Here is a 19059-nt window from a genome sequence, read left to right on the forward strand (position 1 = left end):
GTTTTGAATTACGAGCGGTACGAATAGTGAGAAAGTGGTGGGGATCCAATCAATTGCTCAGTTTTCAAACATCTTGTTCAACGGTCGTTTCCCTGTCAAATATTCTGTGTGGTGTGGTGGTGTCGAATGTGAACGTGAATATTGTATTCTATTATCATAAACAAAATGAACGCCGGTGAAACTATAGTAAACGACTTGAATAAAGAGTCTCTCGATTATATCGAAAAGGGACTGCAGTCCTTTATCGAGTTCCAAGAGGTAAGTTTTTTGAGCCATAAGAAAATACATTCCGATAAAACTGAATTGTTCCAAGTTCGAAATTTCCCTTTACAAAAAATTGATTGAAAACTGTTCATTGTATCTTATTTAAATACAATTTTTCTTTTAGACGTTTCGAGATCTATGTAAGGATATTACTAGGGTTATTAACGAGTACACCGCTACAGGAAGGTTACCGGCTTTTGATCATCTGACTGATTTCGAAGAGTATAAAAAGCTGAGGTCACGTAAGTTTTTAAGCACAATTATTAGGGTTTCATTCATGAAGTTTTAAACGATTAACTGCTCGAGTAGGTATAAATATTTAATTCACTTGATCAAAGATTTGCGCCCTTATAGCTTCTAAGGCCCAGTTTCTTCTGGTAACAAACATATGGGTCAGTTCACGAAGATTTGCGTATAGCCACAGATTACGTTGTATGGCTAATCATTTTAAACAATAAGATATGTTAAATGAAATGTAGTTTTTTGGCATATCATCTTGTAGACCGTAATACTTTTGCTTACACACGTCTGACTGAATTTGTAGTGTTCATAGCATCAATAACAAATAGCCCAGTCAAATTACACAAAAATAAGGCGATCGATGGAAAAAATTCCTGGAGAATTGGATTTCTTTTAAACGCTTTCTTTAGACTTATACATATAGGTAAACAAATATCAAAAGTCCTCGAGGATGAGCGGTGAGCTCCAGGAGGGGGAGGGAGTTGAAGATGTCATTTTTTATTTTTTTGCTTACATCTCAAAAACGATCACTTCTATCAGTTGCTGATAAAATTTCTTACAAAGGAGTTCTATTCATTTTTCTTGTAGGACTTTTTAAAAATAATAGTAGATTCGAGACTCGACCCATCTCTAGTATGATGTTGAGCAAAAACTTGGTAAACGTATTGAAAAATAAAATTGTACAGCCTAACTTGGAAAGTGATTGACAGCTATCATAAAATCACAATTGTGACCGTCACGAGGGTTTATCCCTACAGTCGGTCGCTTTACCTACTGCTTTAAAATGTGGAAATGTTAGAATCGAAGAATGACGAAAAGGACCAATAAAATTCAAAGTCAATCTCACAAGTTTAATCGCAGATTTACATAACAGTGGCAAAACACTTTCGAGACAACCGTCATCATCATCACTGCCTGATAATTGGTGTAAACATGAAAATTGCAAGATAGGAAAAACGGGAAAACGAGAAAAAAAAAGATAAGACTTCTGAGAATGAAATTGTGCAATTAATTTTGCGTTTTATTTTCCCCTTTCTTCATTCATAGCAAAAAGCTCCACTTGGAGTAAAGGATGATTCCATCGAATTTAGAGTTGAAGAACTTTACAAGAAATCATGTATGAATTACGCTCTTTTCGCTAGAACTGCGCTACTTCAATATTTTTGCATGCAATTGATTAATGTTATTTTTTTCAATGATAAAATACTTAGGTAGGTATCATGTTTATTTTTATAAATACCACGTCTAGGTACATATTATTATTCAATTTTTTGTATAAAACTGTAATTCCACCATTACCTAACATTTTTTTTAAAGCTTTTAGATAACTTGCTTTCTTGTCTGTCAGTCTGTTTCATAATATTGGAGCCAAATTTTCAAAGATTCCCGTTGTCCCAATGAATTGAAATTTTGCATACTTACTTAATCTGCGTGACAATGTAATCCTATGTGGTTAAATACTCCCTGAAGGGGTAAAATCGGGTTTTGAAGTTTTAGGTTATGTTTGCAAATGGGTTTTCGATACCCTAACTTAAACCATCATTAACGGTATGTTCATTGGTAAATATATTAATACCTAATCATTTTCATTATGTTTCGTTACAAACAAATGTCGCTATTTTTTTAAATTCATTTATCTTGGACGACAGAGTATATGTTTATATGTGCTTTCAATGCTTAGAGCTGTTTTCTATCACATACCACTAAACAAGTTTGCATAAATCAGCAAAATAATGGTGTTACAATAATACGGAAACTAAATCGCAGAGAAAAACACGTTTAGCAATCCTTAACGTTCGTGATGCTTATGGCGTTTTTTGCACGATTCATATATTTTTTTAATTATTAAATAATGTCAAAATAAGTGTCAAGACAGCAGGTTATGTTTACTGGTTGCTACGTCCAAGGCGTCGGCAAAATTACTTACCGACGCCTAATTTACTTACTGACGCCTTTAGACGTAGCAACTATTAAACACCACATACTGTCTTGGAAACAGGCCTAGTAAACAATCAAATAGAGCTCAGTCGTGCAAAAACAGTTTTTTCGTTTAAAAACGTCGTTATGAATGACATACGTGACAGCAAGATACGCTTTTGAGAAGTCTCTCAATTTTGAACAGTGAGAAAAGTTCTGCAAGACTACACCAAGCTCCTTTCTGTTTGACACAACTTGACCTGTTTCCCTTATTCGTAAGATAGCTTTATTGAGAATCATTTTGTGATAGGGATTATTTCTGCCCAGAAAGCGTTGCTGTTGCTGCCCCTCTAACCCTCTCTAACACTAGTAGCACTCCATCCCCAGTTTCCCTAAACTATCAACATTTTCACATAATCGCCGACAGAATACATAAACACAGTGTTATATAGACCCCGATGGCGGTACTAAAGTGTTATAAAATTTATTACAATGACGTTTACTGACGTTTCACGAAAATTTCATAGTCGACCAGTTTATTGGAAAGGTAATGATTAATGTCGTCAATTCACTGTTTTTCTTGATATGAACTCCGAATTTTAAAAGAGATTTCTTTGTAAGTACAAGAATTTTACGTCTAAACTCTTCATCATAAACATTGTCATAAATCTCTTAAAAAATGCTAAGTTATAATAATTGTAATTGATAAGATTATGATCAGTTGTGATTATTATAATTTTATTAAATAAATGCGTGAAGTGGCAACTTCCCTAAAAAAATTTAGCCATTGAAAGCCATCCGAACATTTTGCGATATTTGTGATTGATTAATCGCAACTTCATATTTAGGAGCATTACAGCAAACGTTGCTTTTATTTTGGTAGACATTTATTTTTACTAGAATCTTGCTATTCGGAGGTAAAGTTACCATTGGGGGCGCCACTGAGCTAGGTCGAAAACAGTAAACATAATTGGCGGGAAAATGTTTATTCGGATATTTTGAGCGTTGTACGAATTTTGAGCCTTCACAATTATTGTATTGCCTATGCGGAATGACTATTGTATCTTTGATGGAAGAAACGAATGTTGACAAATTAGAGATGACGAGGAAAACACGAATAACGAATGACTGTTTGGTTCACTTTCTTTATTGGAAAATTGTTACAAAGACATTGAAAAGCCTACCTTTTGGCATAATTTACGTTTAAGTGTATTAGCAGTTGTTAATCTTAATTGTAGTTTTGTTGATTTATCGAAGTATTTCATGATTTTATCAGTGGAAAAATTCTAACCTAAAATCCACAAACTTCACTAATTTATTGGTTTCTTGAGCCCAAGTTTATGTTCACTGTGATCCATTACTTATAGTCTTTAATCAGACAACTGTTTGATAACACTTTGTAATGAAAATTTAAATCTTTTTCACTTTTTATCCACTTTCAAATTCCAACAATAAACACTTTATACCACTTAAAACCACAGAACCAAAGTCAACGCTAGTATTTACCACCACGTACCTTTAAAGTAATTCTTTCTATTGTAAGTAATTAACACTATACACGCAAAATTGTTGAACAATTCATTAAATGTCAGTTAAGTGTGGCATTACGAAAATTTCTTTACTGTTTTCGACATAGTTCAAAAGTCGTCACCAGAGGGCGTCTAGTTAATTTTATTTCCGAATTACACTTGGTTTACGTTATTACCAAAAATTTGCATATTTTTTCTAAGGGTGCAGGCCGCTACCGGCTAACTGGGTAGAAACGGGTAGTTACTGTAAAGGACGATAATTCACTGCTCGCGTAATTTTTCATGGATTTTCGAAAACAAACTGTTGTGATTTTAAAAAGTTAGTAAAATATTTTTTAAATAAGAAAATTAAAGAACTTTATTAACAAATACATTTTTGTGATTAATGCCAAAATAGGTGACTTTAGATACGTAGATACTTTTATGTCATGAAAACCCCATTCAAAAATTTTGAAGCGTTTTTGAGTTATCTTTTATAAAGTTTTACATAGTTTTTGCCCTATCTCCGAATCTTGAGACTGGCCCCTTTAAAGAGCATATCTTTTGATTCGAAAAACTGGCAATAAATTGAATTTATTGGATCCAACACTTAAAGGAGAAACGGAGAGACATGAAGGTCGTCTTCAGTGTGGTCTTTAGATGCTGCATTTTTGTCTTCAACGAATTATATTCTTGTTCTATACAATACAGGGTGTCCGCGTTGAGGCGTTCCTTTTAACACGAAATACTAAGCATTATTCTTAATCGTTTTAGCCTAAATCGTCTTAATAAAATATTTTTTAATAACGGAGTTTACCGGAATTTTTAGGCATTCTAAAATTTTGGGTCCGGTCCTAACTGTCGTTTTGACATGAGCGCTTCAAAATAATCTACCTCATTATTGTAGATACCAGGTTTTCAATAATGTTACTTTTATTATTATTTTTTCATACTCTGAATACTCTCTGAATGCGGCAGCTGCATTCCGATAGCATGTTCCATATAATTGCATTAAATCTGTAAGATTGTTATCATTGTAATAACGAGCCTCTCCGACTAATTAGATGACAATTGTATCAGTCTTTGTTGATTACGCCAATGGTCCTTTGATTTTTTATTTGAACAGGGTCGGCTTCCAAAATTAAAAAAAAGTTATCTTCGTTATCAACATTTTACGAAGATGTTTTAGGCTAAAACTCTTACAATGCACGCTAGCACTTCTTAAAAGGAACGCATCAACTTCGCGAACAACTTGTATTAATAGACAAATGATTTAATATAGATGTTTTGAATAAAACTTGTAATAAACTGAAAGCATTGAGTCCAACAGTTTATTCTATCAAATCTTCTTGGCCATCCTCACATGCTGAATTGTGGTTTTCAACTGCAGAGCCGGAGGAAAAAAGTATTTTCCTCCCTTATTTCCCTCCCTCAGATTTGTTGTAGGATGCTCTACACACACTATTTCCATATAAATTACTTATGATATACTAATGTTTAATAATTGCAGTGTTATGTAGACTCCAAACTTCAGAAGCTAGTAGCTCGCTTAGGATTAGTCCTACGAAAAAAATGAAAGCGTACGACCATTTTGTAGGAAATTTTATCAACTTTAATTTTGGTGAAATGATCAAAATTGATAGTTTCCGAAATATAAGCAAAAAACCAAAAAATGGCATCTTTGACCCCCCTCCCTCGGGGACTTTTGATACAGGCTGCTCAAAAACTGGCGCACCAACTCACTGGTACGTTATTAAGAAGCAAGTGCAGATTATGGGAAAAATGTTGAAAAAAGTCCTAAAGTCATATTTTAAAAAAATCTGTAGCTACAAACTTATTGTGTTAACTTCTTTAGTTTTCATTATTTTTTAATGTTTTTATGTTTCATACCAGGTAATTGTTCCGTAACAAAACGATGAATAATTATTTTTAAATTTACTATCAGATTTTAGCAGTTTTTTAATTTAAAAAAATTAAAATTCATCAAAAAATTCATAATGTGTAGATGTGCCAACACTGGGAATTATTTCCTAGGAAACCGTTTCGAAAATAATTTATTTTTATTGTTGCTCAAATTCTATTGTGATCATGACTGTTAGACAACGTTGTCACATATCATTTATCTAAAATCCGTTATTTATCAATAACTTTAATACAAAGAATTTTTTTACTATTTTTACCTTTATATGTAACTAGTTCTCTACCACACACCATTGAGTTGGTGCGCTAGTTTTTGAGCACGCTGTATATGAAAAAATCGCCGTAATAGGGTGCCATTTAGAAAAAAAATTATCCACTATTATTAGGCCATAATATTGCTGTTAGGAGGTGTCCTATGATATCAATAAAACCTATAGGTTTTATAAAAAGACCCTAAGACCCTTAGCAAAATTAAACTGCATTTTCTACATTTACCTTTATATTAAAAGATAAAATATGGTTGGTTTTCCTTTATTCGATGTAGATGCCAGATTTACTGTAAATGAAGCCGGAACTAATGCAGTAGTTTATTCGGATATTTTAAGCGTTGTACGAATTTTGAGGCTGTAAAATTATTGCATTGTCTATGCGGAACGACTATTGTATCTTTGGTGCAAGAAACGAATGTTGAGAAATTAAAGACGACGGGGAAAGGACGAATAAGAATGACTGGTTCAGTTTCTTGATTGGAAAATAAGTACAAAGACACTGAAAAGCTTACCTTTTAGATCAATTTATGCTTAAATGTGTCAGCAGTTGATAATCTCAATTATAGTTTTATAAATTTACCGAAGTATTCCATGATTTTTTTAGTGGAAAAATTTTACCTAAAATTCACACACTTCACTAACTTAATGGTTTCTTGAGCCCTACATGTGTTCGTTGGGATCCATTACTTATAGTCTTTAATTGCACAACTGTTTAATAACACTTTCTAATAAAAATTTAAATCTTTTACACTTTTTATCCATTTTCATATTCCAATAATCAACACTTTACCTATACCACGAAAAACCGAAGAATCAAAGTCAAAACTAGTATTTACCACAACATACTTCTAAGTGATTCCGTCTAATGCAGGTAATTAACACTATACAGGCAAAATTGTTAAACAATTCATTAAATGTCAATTAAGTGTGGAATTACGAAAATTTCGTTACTGTTTTCAACATAGTTCAAAAGTCATCACCAAAAGGCAAACTTCACTTCAAATCGTCAAATGAAAATTTTGAAAAATAATTTGCAAATATTAATTTAGTTTCGGATTTAGTCTATATTGTCTGACTGTGGATAAGACGGGTCTTATGTACATTATGTACATGTATTTTATCCCCTCGAACTTCATTTTCGCTTTTAAACCTTTGGGCGGATAAAAAACACATTGTAAGACCCTTTAGTCCGGGAGCAAGCTCCCAAATTCAACATGGACGTCCGGACTCGACTGCACACGACTACTGAAAACTGATTCTTATGTAAAATTTCCTACTGGATTCGAATCTGTAGGTCGCTTTTTGATTTGGGATTGCCTTCATTATGAAAAAGACGTTTTTCTTAAAATTTTTATAAAACTAAAATTGAGCAAATTTTGTGTTTACATCGTCATATTTTCTTTCTGAATAAAGCTAGAAAATTCTTCTTTTTGCACTAAGTTCCCCTGTATATATAGATTCTAACGTATATAAGCAAGCTTTAGATTTTACAAAAGAAAAGTTAGAAAATTATAAATGTCTTGTAACGTGTTATATTTGTGTAGTGAAATTTTCGAGATGGGAGGTTTTTTTTACTTTAAAAGATAGTCCTCTACATAAGCGATACGAAATGATGCCAATAGTTCAAATAAGTTTTTGGTGTAATGGGCTGATTTCAAGTTGAGTTACAACCGACGCAAGTCCGTATTGTTATAGCAACGGCGCAAACCTAGCAATGTCATTCGTTGCTGCTATGCAACTGCGACCCGCGCAACTTTGCCACCCAACTTGAAATCAGGTCCTAAGAATCATTATGACATCTGTAATACTTATCAAGTTATTGCAATTTAAAGTTACTGCAATATGCGCGGGAGGTGCAAATCGCTGCATATCTCCCTTTCTAGTGACTACAAGACCACTGGACTAAGCTCGCTAGGTCAAATGTCGCGCTGTGTCGTTCGACATTTCTTAGTCTTTAGTCTATTTTTTCAATTACAAACATTTCAAAAGTCAAATAATGGTAAATAATAATATAATTAATAATTTTCACGTCAAAACAGTTTATTTAGTAACTAAATCCCTTGCAATTGGTTAAAATCATGCATTTTATTCATAATTCATCACTTTCTTAACTTTTTTCGTCGTTCTTTTTAAATATGTGACTTTATAAATCAAGAATGAGCTAAATTACGCAAAAATGCCTGAAATCACGTAAGTGCTTTTTAAATTATGAGTTATAAAGATTCTTCGTTCGATCACTTTTGTGAATACGTGAATTACGATACAAAAATCATTATTAAAGAATTTACAATTTACCATCATGCGATGTTTGATTTATTAATCAGAAAAAGAAAGCAATTGCTGAGTTTCGTTTAATAGGCACAGCATCTTTAAATTCGTTAGCTGCTAGTCTTAAAAGGTAAAAAAAGCAGTGACTAAAATGTGTAATTTCAACAAATTTCAAAGGATTTAGTTAATAAATAAACTGTTCTTTGACGTGAAAATTATTAATTATATTATTATTGAGCATTATTTGATCTTTGAAATTGTAATTGAAAAAAATATTAAATAAAAACTAAGAAAAGTCGAACGTCACAGTGCGACATTTGACCCAGCGAGCTTGGTCCAGTGCAGTGGTCCCGTAGTCACTACAAAGGGAGATATGCAGCGATCTACATCTCGCGCGCATATTACAGTAACTTTAAATTGCCATAAATTGGTGAATATTACAGATATCGAAATGATTCTCGCACCAAAAACTTATATGAACTATTGGCATCATTTCTACCATATGTAAGGATCCATCTTTTAAAATAAAAAAATTCTCGCATACACAATTACTATGACACGTTACAGGGAAATTGTAGTTTTCTTACTTCTCTTTTGTAAAATCTAATGCTTGTTTATATACGTTAGAGTCTACATACAGGGTTATTCATATTTGTGCGACAAAAAATGAACCTCAAAAAGGACCTATAAAATGATGCTAATTGAGATTATAAGTCGTGTCCTATCGAAACTGATAAGAATTTTACAGCCCTGGGAAGTAGGGGTATGGAAAGACGTTTTTGCACCATAACTTTGGAATCATTTGACCAAATATTACAAAACTTGGTAGACTTACTAAAGAGAACATGCCTTTTAATATGGTAATTATGAAAACCGGATACATCCACCCAGTTTCCGGTTGCAGCATTTCCGGGTCACATTTTTTGTGTTTTTCTAATTTTTTGCCCTCTTAACACTACTTTTTTATTGCCTAAATCGATAGAGTAATCAATTGCGAATAAAAAAGGTATAACCTTTTACACCGCTAAAATTCACCATTTAATAGTTATTTTAATTTAAACACAGGCATGCACTTGACCAAAATCAAAAAAGTATAAATTTTGAGCAGACGATATCCGTAGCAACGAAAGTGCATCTGCACTCAAAGCGCTGTCAAGTCCTGTCAGACACTTGTCAACTTTAACTTTGGACAATTTGGGGCTCTAAATTGAAAATATTTAATAAAAGGGTTTAGTTCAGTCTCTTAATCTAACCTACAAAAAATTTAAACCAATCTAGTAGCATTTTTCATTGATTAATTCACCGAAAATTCACAAAAAAAGTCTTAGTCGGTACCTGATTATTTGTTCCATTCTGTACGTTTAATATACCAAATTCCGAATAAAGACATTAAAACTCTTGAAAGCGTACCCCTACTAAGTGGGTGCATCTACTCGCTTGTCTTCCAAGATACTAAATGAACAACACTCAGTTCCCTACTAATTTGCATTATTTTGTAATAAAAGCAGCGGTATTTTCGACTGAATTTGTATTGTTTTCTTCTAGAAATTCAGCTAACGATGTCTACGGACGCCTGCGCCGGTCTTACGGACGACCTAACCTGTAAGAACTCAAGCTTGATCTTGATCATTTTTACAGGTTATTTTGTATGTACGTACGACCAGCGCAGGTGTTTGAAGACAACGCCGAAATTTTAGATAAAAACAATACAAAATGCAAACAATCCAGTCAAAAATAACGGTGCTTTTTTACAAAATAATGTGAACTGAGTGGTTCATTTAGCGATATTGTAGTGTCTGGAAGACAAGCGAGTAGATGCACCCACGTAGTAGGGGTGCACTTTTAAGAATCTTAATGTCTTTATTCAGAATTTGGTGTAATAAACGTACCGAATAGAACAAATAATCAGGTAACGACTAATGACTTTTTTTGTGAATTTTCGATGAATTAATCAATCAAAAATGCTACCAGAATAGTTTAAATTTTTTGTAGGTTAGATTAAGAGACTGAACTAAACCCATTTATTAAATATTTTCAATTTAGTGCCCCAAATTGTTCAAAGTTAAAGTTGACAAGTGTGTGACAGTACTTGACAGCACTTTGAGTGCAGATGCACTTTCGTTGCTACGGATATCGTCTGCTCAAAATTTATACTTTTTTGATTTTGGTCAAGTGCATGCCTCTGTTTAAATTAAAATAACTATTAAATGGTGAATTTTAGCGGTGTAAAAGGTTATACCTTTTTTATTCGCAATTGATTACTCTATCGATTTAGGCAATAAAAAAGTAGTGTTAAGAGGGCAAAAAATTAGAAAAACACAAAAAATGTGACCCGGAAATGCTGCAACCGGAAACTGGGTGGATGTATCCGGTTTTCATAATTACCAGATTAAAAGGCATGTTCTCTTTAGTAAGTCTACCAAGTTTTGTAATATTTGGTCAAATAATTCCAAAGTTATGGTGCAAAAACGTCTTTCCATACCTCTACTTCCCAGGACTGTAAAATTCTTATCAGTTTCGATAGGACACGACTTATAATCTCAATTAGCATCATTTTATAGGTCCTTTTTGAGGTTCATTTTTTGTCGCACAAATATGAATAACCCTGTATATTGAGAAATTTAGTGCAAAAAGAATGAGTTTTCTAGCTTTATTCAGAAGGAAATTATGACGATGTAAACAAAAAATTTGCGCAATTTTAGTTTTTCAAGAATTTTCAGAAAAACATCTTTTTTATAATGAAGGCAATTCCAGATCAAATAGCGACCTCCAGATTCGAATTCAGCAGGAAATTCTTCATAAGAATCAGTTTTCAGCAATCGTGTACAATCGAGTCCCGACGAACTTCTTAAATAAACGACTTTTGAGATGCCTGCTCACGGACTACTTACACAATAAATAACTATTTTTAATAACTCGAAAACTAAAATGAATTTCCAATTTATTTGTTCGTAAAAATTGTTGATCACATTTTTTAAGTACTTGATGCACTAATTGTTTTTTTTTTTTTTCGTAAGGAGCATAGTTTAGCCACAAAACGCATGGTTCCATACTTTTGCCCAACGCTGTATATACCAAATTTCAATTAGTTTTAACAAATAGTTATTATAATATTTAACTGTATCCATACTTTTTAGCGACCCTGTATAATAGTGTGGATTATGTTTCAAGGTATGGTATATATGGTGAAGCAAAATATTTATTTTGCCGAATGCAATGAGGCAAATAAATAATTCAGCTGAGTTAATTTTAAAAGTATCGTGTACTTACAGTCCAGAACGTACACGCAGGGTAACTTTAAGAATTGATAGCAATCAGAAAAAGTAAAAATAATTTAACTTGCATCATATTGTAATGATAAAATTTAACTTAAATTTGGTTTAATTTAGTATAGTCAGAAATTGGGCCTTAGTGATTAAATAACTATTTTAACCTAAGAATTACGGCTTTGGTTTAGATCAGTATATGAAATTAACAGCGAAATCTAAAAATTCTCGGCCGACAGCTTGTTCGGACGCCGTCGCCGGCAGCTAGTATGGACGCTGTTGCCGGCAGTGAAGGCACTGTCTAAAAAAATAAGTTTCATCCGATAAGCAGATGGGTGAAGGATTACCCTGATGCGTACGATTTTCTAAATATGTTGTTTATGGTAACATATTTGACTGTTCATTCTTTCTTTTGAATTTTGACTGTCGTTTTGTATTGCTACTGACAAGTATACAGCGTGTTAGGGAATGGTCTCCCCAGAATTTCAGGGTGAGTCTATGAGGCAAAATGGGAACGAAAACCTTTATATTTACCATTTCTTCCCTACATGAATGGTTTTCTCAAAAATAAATAATTTAAAATCAGCCCTACTGTTTGAGAGCTTCTATATAATTTGATTGTTGAGTTAATGAATAAAAGTAATCGTTTTGTTAAGAAAAGTTTTGTTACTTAACAAAAACTTTCGCGACCAATGTCAAGCGTGTCACGTTTCTGTTTTTTAAATTTCGCTGCATAATGCATCAAAACTTTCCAGATTTTCATTTTTTACGGAAATAGTCAATAATTTGTCGCTACGTTAATCAACGCAAGCAAGCAAGCAAAGGGCTTTGTGAAGAACTGAATTATGACTGCAGCTTTTATAAAATTTACTATTATTTTCCACTAAAGACCATTCGAAAATCAAGATTTTTATTTATCTATATCAAACTGTGCATTGAAACAATAAGTTTTAATAAATTCGTGAACTACAAAATAATGAAAACCAAAATAAATAAACACCAAAAGACAGAAGAACATAACAGAACGCTTTGTAAGTGGTACTGACAAAGAAGAGGTTCTTCCAAAGTTCTTCATACCGTCCAGCGACTTACACCAACTTCCCTAGCTATTTCTCGAATACTTGGTAAAGATCTTCATCAACTGGATGCACATTTTCACTTCCAACCATTCCACGTATCGTCCTCTACCTACGTTTTGATTCCTTGGTATCACTATAAGCCAGTTGTACGCAAAAGATGTGCTACACTACTATTAGTTTTCCTGGTGATAGTGATGATGGTGGTATGTATCCTATTACCACCACCGTTTTCCTATTTGGAACTCTCATTTGCAGAAAACGTTCTGCATACTTGATTTTCAATAACAAAGTCACTTTTAACATTTTGGCTTTGACGGTAGCTGTAACAATAGTAAATGTAAAATAGTTTTTGCACGATCGAACTCTATTTGATTGTTTACTACGCCTGTTTCCAAGACAGTACGTGGTGTTTACTAACTGGCTACGTCTAGAGTTCCTTTATTGGGAGAGTTGGGACACTGAACGTCAAACTGAGCCAATTTTGTATTATGTGGATAAGGCATATATTTCTATCCTTTTTTATTAAAATTTTTGTTAGTAACTTATGTCAGAGGTTTATATCGAAAATAATTTCAAGGTTATAATTTTTGTCAAATGCATAAAATGACATAATTTTACGTCAAATTTAATCAGGGACGTAGGAAACGTACAAATTTTGGGATTACTATTTAAAAAAGAAAATAATTGAATACCTACCAATATTAATGTTCACATTTCTGAAATTTTTTAATATTTATTTTAATATTAAATACATAACTTAAAACATACTTCAATGCTAAAAATGCTTTTCTTTCAATCACGATTTTTAGTTAAACATCTCGTCCCAAAAATTGGTCATCAAGAACCCTTCATATTTCCTAACGTCTTTTTAAATTTCCTAAAAAATGATATTGAAGATGTTCTCGTATGAAAAACGTAACAAAATCGTGAATTCCCAATAACTTTATAATTTGAAACAGTAGCTAAAGTTCACGTAGATGGCGGCCAAGCAGTGACAGGTTCAACTTTCCTAAAAATTAGAACCAATTTTGGGTTCAAGTACCTACGTATTTTGTAAATGCATAGACAAATTCCCAAAATCTCATAAATTTTGTACATAACATTATTTAGACAATCCACTTTTCCAAATGCTTGTTAATAATAAACGTAAAACTTGGCAGGAAAGGTTCAATTTCTCTCTCTTTCATCGATGATTACCATTTCTTAAAATTAAGGAAAAAATGTTTATGATGAAGAGTTTAGACGTAAAATTCTTGTACTTACAAAGAAATCTCTTTTAAAATTTGGAGTTTATATAAAAAAAAAAACAGTGAATTGACGACGACTGCGTCTAAACCATTTCTAAACGCAGTTATAGTGGCGGTCAGCTCGATTTGCGTGTGCGTCATCAATTTCATTTTTTCATTACCAACACAAAGCTATAAAAAATTATCAAAAACAATGCAAATTTAAACAGCTAAGAGCTATCTAAGGGTGGTATCCTTGAACATTAATTTACATGTGCACTTCGACAACATCGTCAAGTGTCACGAATTTGTCAACCTGACATTGACAGTAAATTATAGACGTCGTCGCATGGTTGTCGAAAGTGTTATCGGTGTTAATCGCAAGTATTTTCTGTTCGTTTATTGTGTTTTGTGATTTGCGTTTCGTTAGGTTTTTGATTCTGCGTTTATTAGTTCTTGTTTTGTGAAACTGTATTTTTTGTAACAACCCATAATTTAAACACTTCGTAACCTCAAAAAATATTTGATAGTTCGTCACCGCTATGCCCCTGCTATGTAAACGTAGTGACAGAAATGTCAGATGACGCACAGGCAAATGGAGCTGAGCGCTACCATAGTCGACGAAAAATGGAAACATTTTTTGACAAATTTATTTGACTTTTCGCCAAATTTCAAGTGTAACACCACTGATTTCTATCCCAATTTGTTTTTTTACACATTCCAACCGACGTATATGAAACAAAATTTCGAAAATTGACATTCAGTGTCCCAGCTCTCCCAATATAGGAACTCTAGCTACGTCTAAAGGCGTCGGTAAGTAATTTTGTCGACGCCTTGGACGTAGCAACCGGTAACCATAACCTGTTGTCTTGACATTTATTTTGACATTATTTAATAAATCTTTAAAAAAAATTAAGAATCGTGCAAAAAACGCCATAAGGATCACGAACGTTAAGGATTGCCGATCTCAGACAATAATTGGAGTCGTCGCTGCGTTCCTCCTCCAAACAATTGTCTTTGATCGGTAAAATCACCTTACCGTTCTTGATACTGAATATACTATAATAAACAACAATAATTCTTAAAGCAAAACTTATGTGATTTTTTTGTGTGCAAAGCATTATTTTAGCAGTCTCGAAACAGTGGGGACCATTATGATTTTGAGAAAACTATTTGTTTTATCAAAAAAAATTATAAAGGTTTTCGACCATATTTTGCTTCATAAACGCACTCTGAAATTGTTGGGAGGCCATTCCCTAACCCCCTGTACTGGGTGAAGAAACCTTATCGCGCACCCAAAAAAATCGTGACTTCTAATGAAATAAAAATCCTGAAATTTTACACACCAGCCTGTACATTGATAAGGATCATTTTCGATTTTTATTAAGTTTTTTCTTAATAAACAAAGTCGTAGCAGTTTTATGAGATTTTGGCCACTAACTAACTACAAAGTTTTTAGAGTTTTTAGAGAATCCTTACCTGCTAGCTCATCGAACGCGGGTATCAGAATTATAAATTTTTACTTGGTTGTTTAATAATCGGTCTTTTTTATTTATGCTTGATTTATTAGAAGATGGTATAACTTGCCAACAAAGCTATCAGTTACCAGTAGAGGACCTTTTTGAAACCCCTTGTTTACAGCCTTGCAATAAAACTGATGCCTGCAGTCAAATATCCCAACGAAATCTTTTACAATCTTACCCTAATTAGTAATTACAGTTCGCATTGTCACCTAAATTTACGACGCCTTACCCTAATTAGTAATTACAGTTCGCATTGTCACCTAAATTTACGACGCCACAAGTACTCAGCAACTCATAAATAAAAATTATTTTTAAAGTTAAAAAAAAGTTAAAGTTATTTTTCTTCGCTAATTTTGTAAACAGTTACCTGAAGTGAATACCCGTGGTTTAGTATAAAATTCAGAATTTGACTTTTTAGTCGAAAATTACTTTTTTTAATTATTATTTTCATCTGTAAGTGAAAAATTACCGAAAAATTAAGGCAGATAACTTTCCAACGTACAGTGAGGAGTATAAAATGCAATATTTAATTAGAAATCGCGATTTTCTTAGGTGCGCGATAAGGTTGGCTCACCTGGTATGTATATTGTGTTTGTGTTTTTCTTTTTACTGATCCAAACGTGATGAGTTGCACATGTATTTAGAAAATAAGAAAAACACAAACATTACAAGCCTGTGTTATTATTGATAAAAGCAAGTGTTCTAAATTTAGGTATTTCAAATGAGGAAGGATCAGTATCATCTAAAGAAAACCACGAACCTGATGATATCCCCACAACAAAGAAGAAAGCTCGCCGTTCTCGGCGAACTGCATTTAAAGAAGCTACTCAAAGCATCAGCGGTCTCAACGAAAGACGTCACCGCACCACCCTCAAAAAGGAGAAAATATCAATGATCAGTGGTGAAGAATCGGTGCCTGAGAAAATTTCAGTTAAGACCGAACTTGAAGAAATGCCTGCTCCAACTCGACCAGCTCCTAAAAAGAGAAGAAAAAATACTACAAGTAAACAAATCAAACAAGAAAAAATAGAAGATCCATTAGAGAATCCGCGTGAATCAGACGTCATCATTGAAGAAGCTGTGGTTCCTTTGGTTAATCTTGTGGACTCGTTGGAAGAGGAAACCAATAAAACAGAAGTGGAGTCTTCAAAGCGAACAAGAACTGCGTCCGATGATGGACAAATGGAAAACAAAGAAAAAAGACCAAAATCCAGTGAAGATGAAACTCAGTTTGAAGACGCTGTTTCAACTGTGTTGTCGGAAAATGCAGACAAAAATAACGCAACTTTTGTCACCGCTTCTAAGCTTGAGGTCCAGGGTGGTAATTTAAATTCAACAGTGGTTGTACAAGATCCGAAATATCTCAAGAGCCTGATTCCAAAGACCGTAGATGATCTGATGACCGACGATGAATCAGAAGAAGAAAAAGAAACATTAAAGAAATCGAAGGTCCAAGGGACTATTCCCAAGCGCGCTAAACAAATTTTCAGTCCGTTTGAACAAAGCCCTGTGAAGAAAAAGGTGAGTGACAACAACAACAACAATAGTAGTAGTAGAAACTAAATTGTGATTTCTATTTAGGTCCAGGCTTTTGAAAAACTTCAAGAGGAAGCCGCTGCCATGCCTGTTCGAATCACCCGAACTAAAACAAGAAATCAAGCGAAAGAACAAGATTCCGCAGCGGAAGAACCGAATCAGACCGAAAAGGTGAAAAGTAACGTCAAAGAGAAAGCGAAAATATTTACTCCAGTCGTTTCGAAATTTCTACCAAAAGCCGCCAGCACAACCGTAAAAAACAAGAACCTAAAGAACTCGAGTTCCACCGAAAACCTGATGATTAAAAGTGCAAGCGCTTTAAAAGCATCTCACGCCGAATATCGAGAAATTGAGATGCGCCGTCACGAAAAGGAACAAGAAGCACTGAAAAAACGCGAAGCGATGCTCCAAGCGCAAAGTGAAGAAAAAAGACGTAAAAGAGAAGAAAAACAACTCAAGGCGCAACAGCAACGTGAAATGATTGAAAAAGAAAAACAGAAAGCTTTAGAAGCACAACGGTTGAAAGAGGAACGCCATCGACAACATATCGCCGAACAAGAAGAAAAGAAACTGAAATTGAAAGAAGAACTGGAAAAGAAGAGATTGATCGTGAAAAACCGAGCGATTGAACAGAAGAAATACGAGGAAGAACAGAAGAGGGAAGAGGAAAGAAAAGCTGCAGAATTGGCTGCAAAATTGGCAAAGCAGGACGAAGATATTACAAAGATGCTTCAGAAGCAAAAGGAAAGAAAGGCACCGATTTATATGAGAGAGCCGGCACCGCCTTTGCCGTCAGATGACTGCCATGATTCAGACAGTGAAGAATATAAAAATCAAAAAGTCATACTAAAAAACTGGGAAAAAGAAGTGAATGTAATGCTTATGCAAAAGTATGAATCGGCGATAGGTCATGCAATTAAAAACACATTCTTCTCACTTCAAGCACGAACGCCGGATCTACAAGAGATTTTGGAACATATCGAACCGAGAAAATTGAAAAGAACATCGAGTGCTCTCTGGGACCAGCCGCCACGATTCACTATGATTCCGGGGTTAGAGACTCATGATGAGACAGAGGAATTTATTTAATTTTATTTTATCCATTGGTTAACAGTTTTATTGCATATCATTTCATGTTTTTTAAATTACAAATTATCACCAAGAATGCGCTTTCCTAACAAGTTTGTCCCTGTTTAACATTCAGATTGCAAATCCTTTCCTGAAATTGGTTAATCTTGCAACAAAGTCGAGGATATTACGCTCCGTTTTGCAGACCCTTAGACCAGTTAAAGGTAGTATGTATTACAATAAAAATCGCACAATCACCACCAATTTTTTCATCTCGATACTATTTTTTGTAAGGTGTCCCGTTTTCGCCGTTTTTAAACGAAAATTGTTATTAGGAATTTTTCTGACGGTTGGCAATGTCTCAATTTTGAAAGTGAAGAATTTATTTAAAATTTTTGTTTTATTCAAATTTTCTCAAAACAGCGTAAAGACAAAAAACATCAGTTTCAACGTTAGTGGGCCAGTAGTACCATTATAAAATTTGCTCAAAATGTTGCCCTTTGGTCGCAATGCACGCTTGAACTCTTTCTTCATGGTAGGAAAGCTTGCGGTCTTACACACATCCCTTCGTGATTTCTAGATGATACGGTTGATGCTTGCTTAACAGAAACGGTCAGCTAGCTCCTTGACGGTATTACATGAAACACTAATTGTTTCACGTGAATCCATAAAAAAATCACACGGATTTAAATCTGGAGAGCCTCCGCTGGAGATAACGAGATTAATTCCACTATCCCGTACACAAGGACCAGATCACTCAATTCGGCGTTTGAATAATTCGCCATAATGATATAATTTCAAACTGACACATGAATTCACTCGAAAGCGTAGTCGCAACTGACTAACCGAACGCCTAAACAAACACCTGATAATTTTTTGGTGCACAAAGTTATTCGTTTTTTGTACATAAAAACGTTCACGGTCAACGTTTAATTTCAATTTAATTTCATTGATATTTTACTTTCACCTAACAAG

At 33.8% G+C, this 19059-nt stretch overlaps 1 protein-coding gene and 3 long non-coding RNA genes across 5 annotated transcripts; 2 read left to right on the forward strand and 2 right to left on the reverse strand.

Moving 5' to 3' along the window:
• The first annotated feature begins 69 nt into the window (after positions 1-69).
• LOC103314322 (uncharacterized) lies at positions 70-18181 on the forward strand. The gene is made up of 4 exons (XM_008200046.3): positions 70-258; positions 389-506; positions 16193-17001; positions 17062-18181. The coding sequence occupies exons 1-4, from the start codon at positions 166-168 to the stop codon at positions 18103-18105; spliced, it is 2064 nt and encodes a 687-aa protein (XP_008198268.1). The 5' UTR covers positions 70-165; the 3' UTR covers positions 18106-18181.
• LOC107398372 (uncharacterized) lies at positions 513-1516 on the forward strand. The gene is made up of 2 exons (XR_001575244.1): positions 513-1160; positions 1215-1516. It is a non-coding gene; the product is annotated as an uncharacterized LOC107398372 (long non-coding RNA).
• LOC135265694 (uncharacterized) lies at positions 1712-2234 on the reverse strand. Its single transcript, XR_010333474.1, has 2 exons — positions 2081-2234; positions 1712-2034 (listed from the first exon to the last, which is right to left on the reverse strand). It is a non-coding gene; the product is annotated as an uncharacterized LOC135265694 (long non-coding RNA).
• LOC107398374 (uncharacterized) lies at positions 12014-14067 on the reverse strand. Of its 2 annotated transcripts, XR_001575246.2 has the most exons (4): positions 13995-14067; positions 13500-13933; positions 13428-13447; positions 12014-13051 (listed from the first exon to the last, which is right to left on the reverse strand). It is a non-coding gene; the product is annotated as an uncharacterized LOC107398374 (long non-coding RNA). The 2 variants fall into 2 exon arrangements; XR_010333473.1 differs by having other exon boundaries at positions 12014-13447.
• Positions 18182-19059: the final 878 nt, after the last annotated feature.

The sequence above is a fragment of the Tribolium castaneum genome, chromosome 3, assembly GCF_031307605.1.
Source record: "Tribolium castaneum strain GA2 chromosome 3, icTriCast1.1, whole genome shotgun sequence".
Lineage (NCBI taxonomy): Eukaryota > Metazoa > Arthropoda > Insecta > Coleoptera > Tenebrionidae > Tribolium > Tribolium castaneum.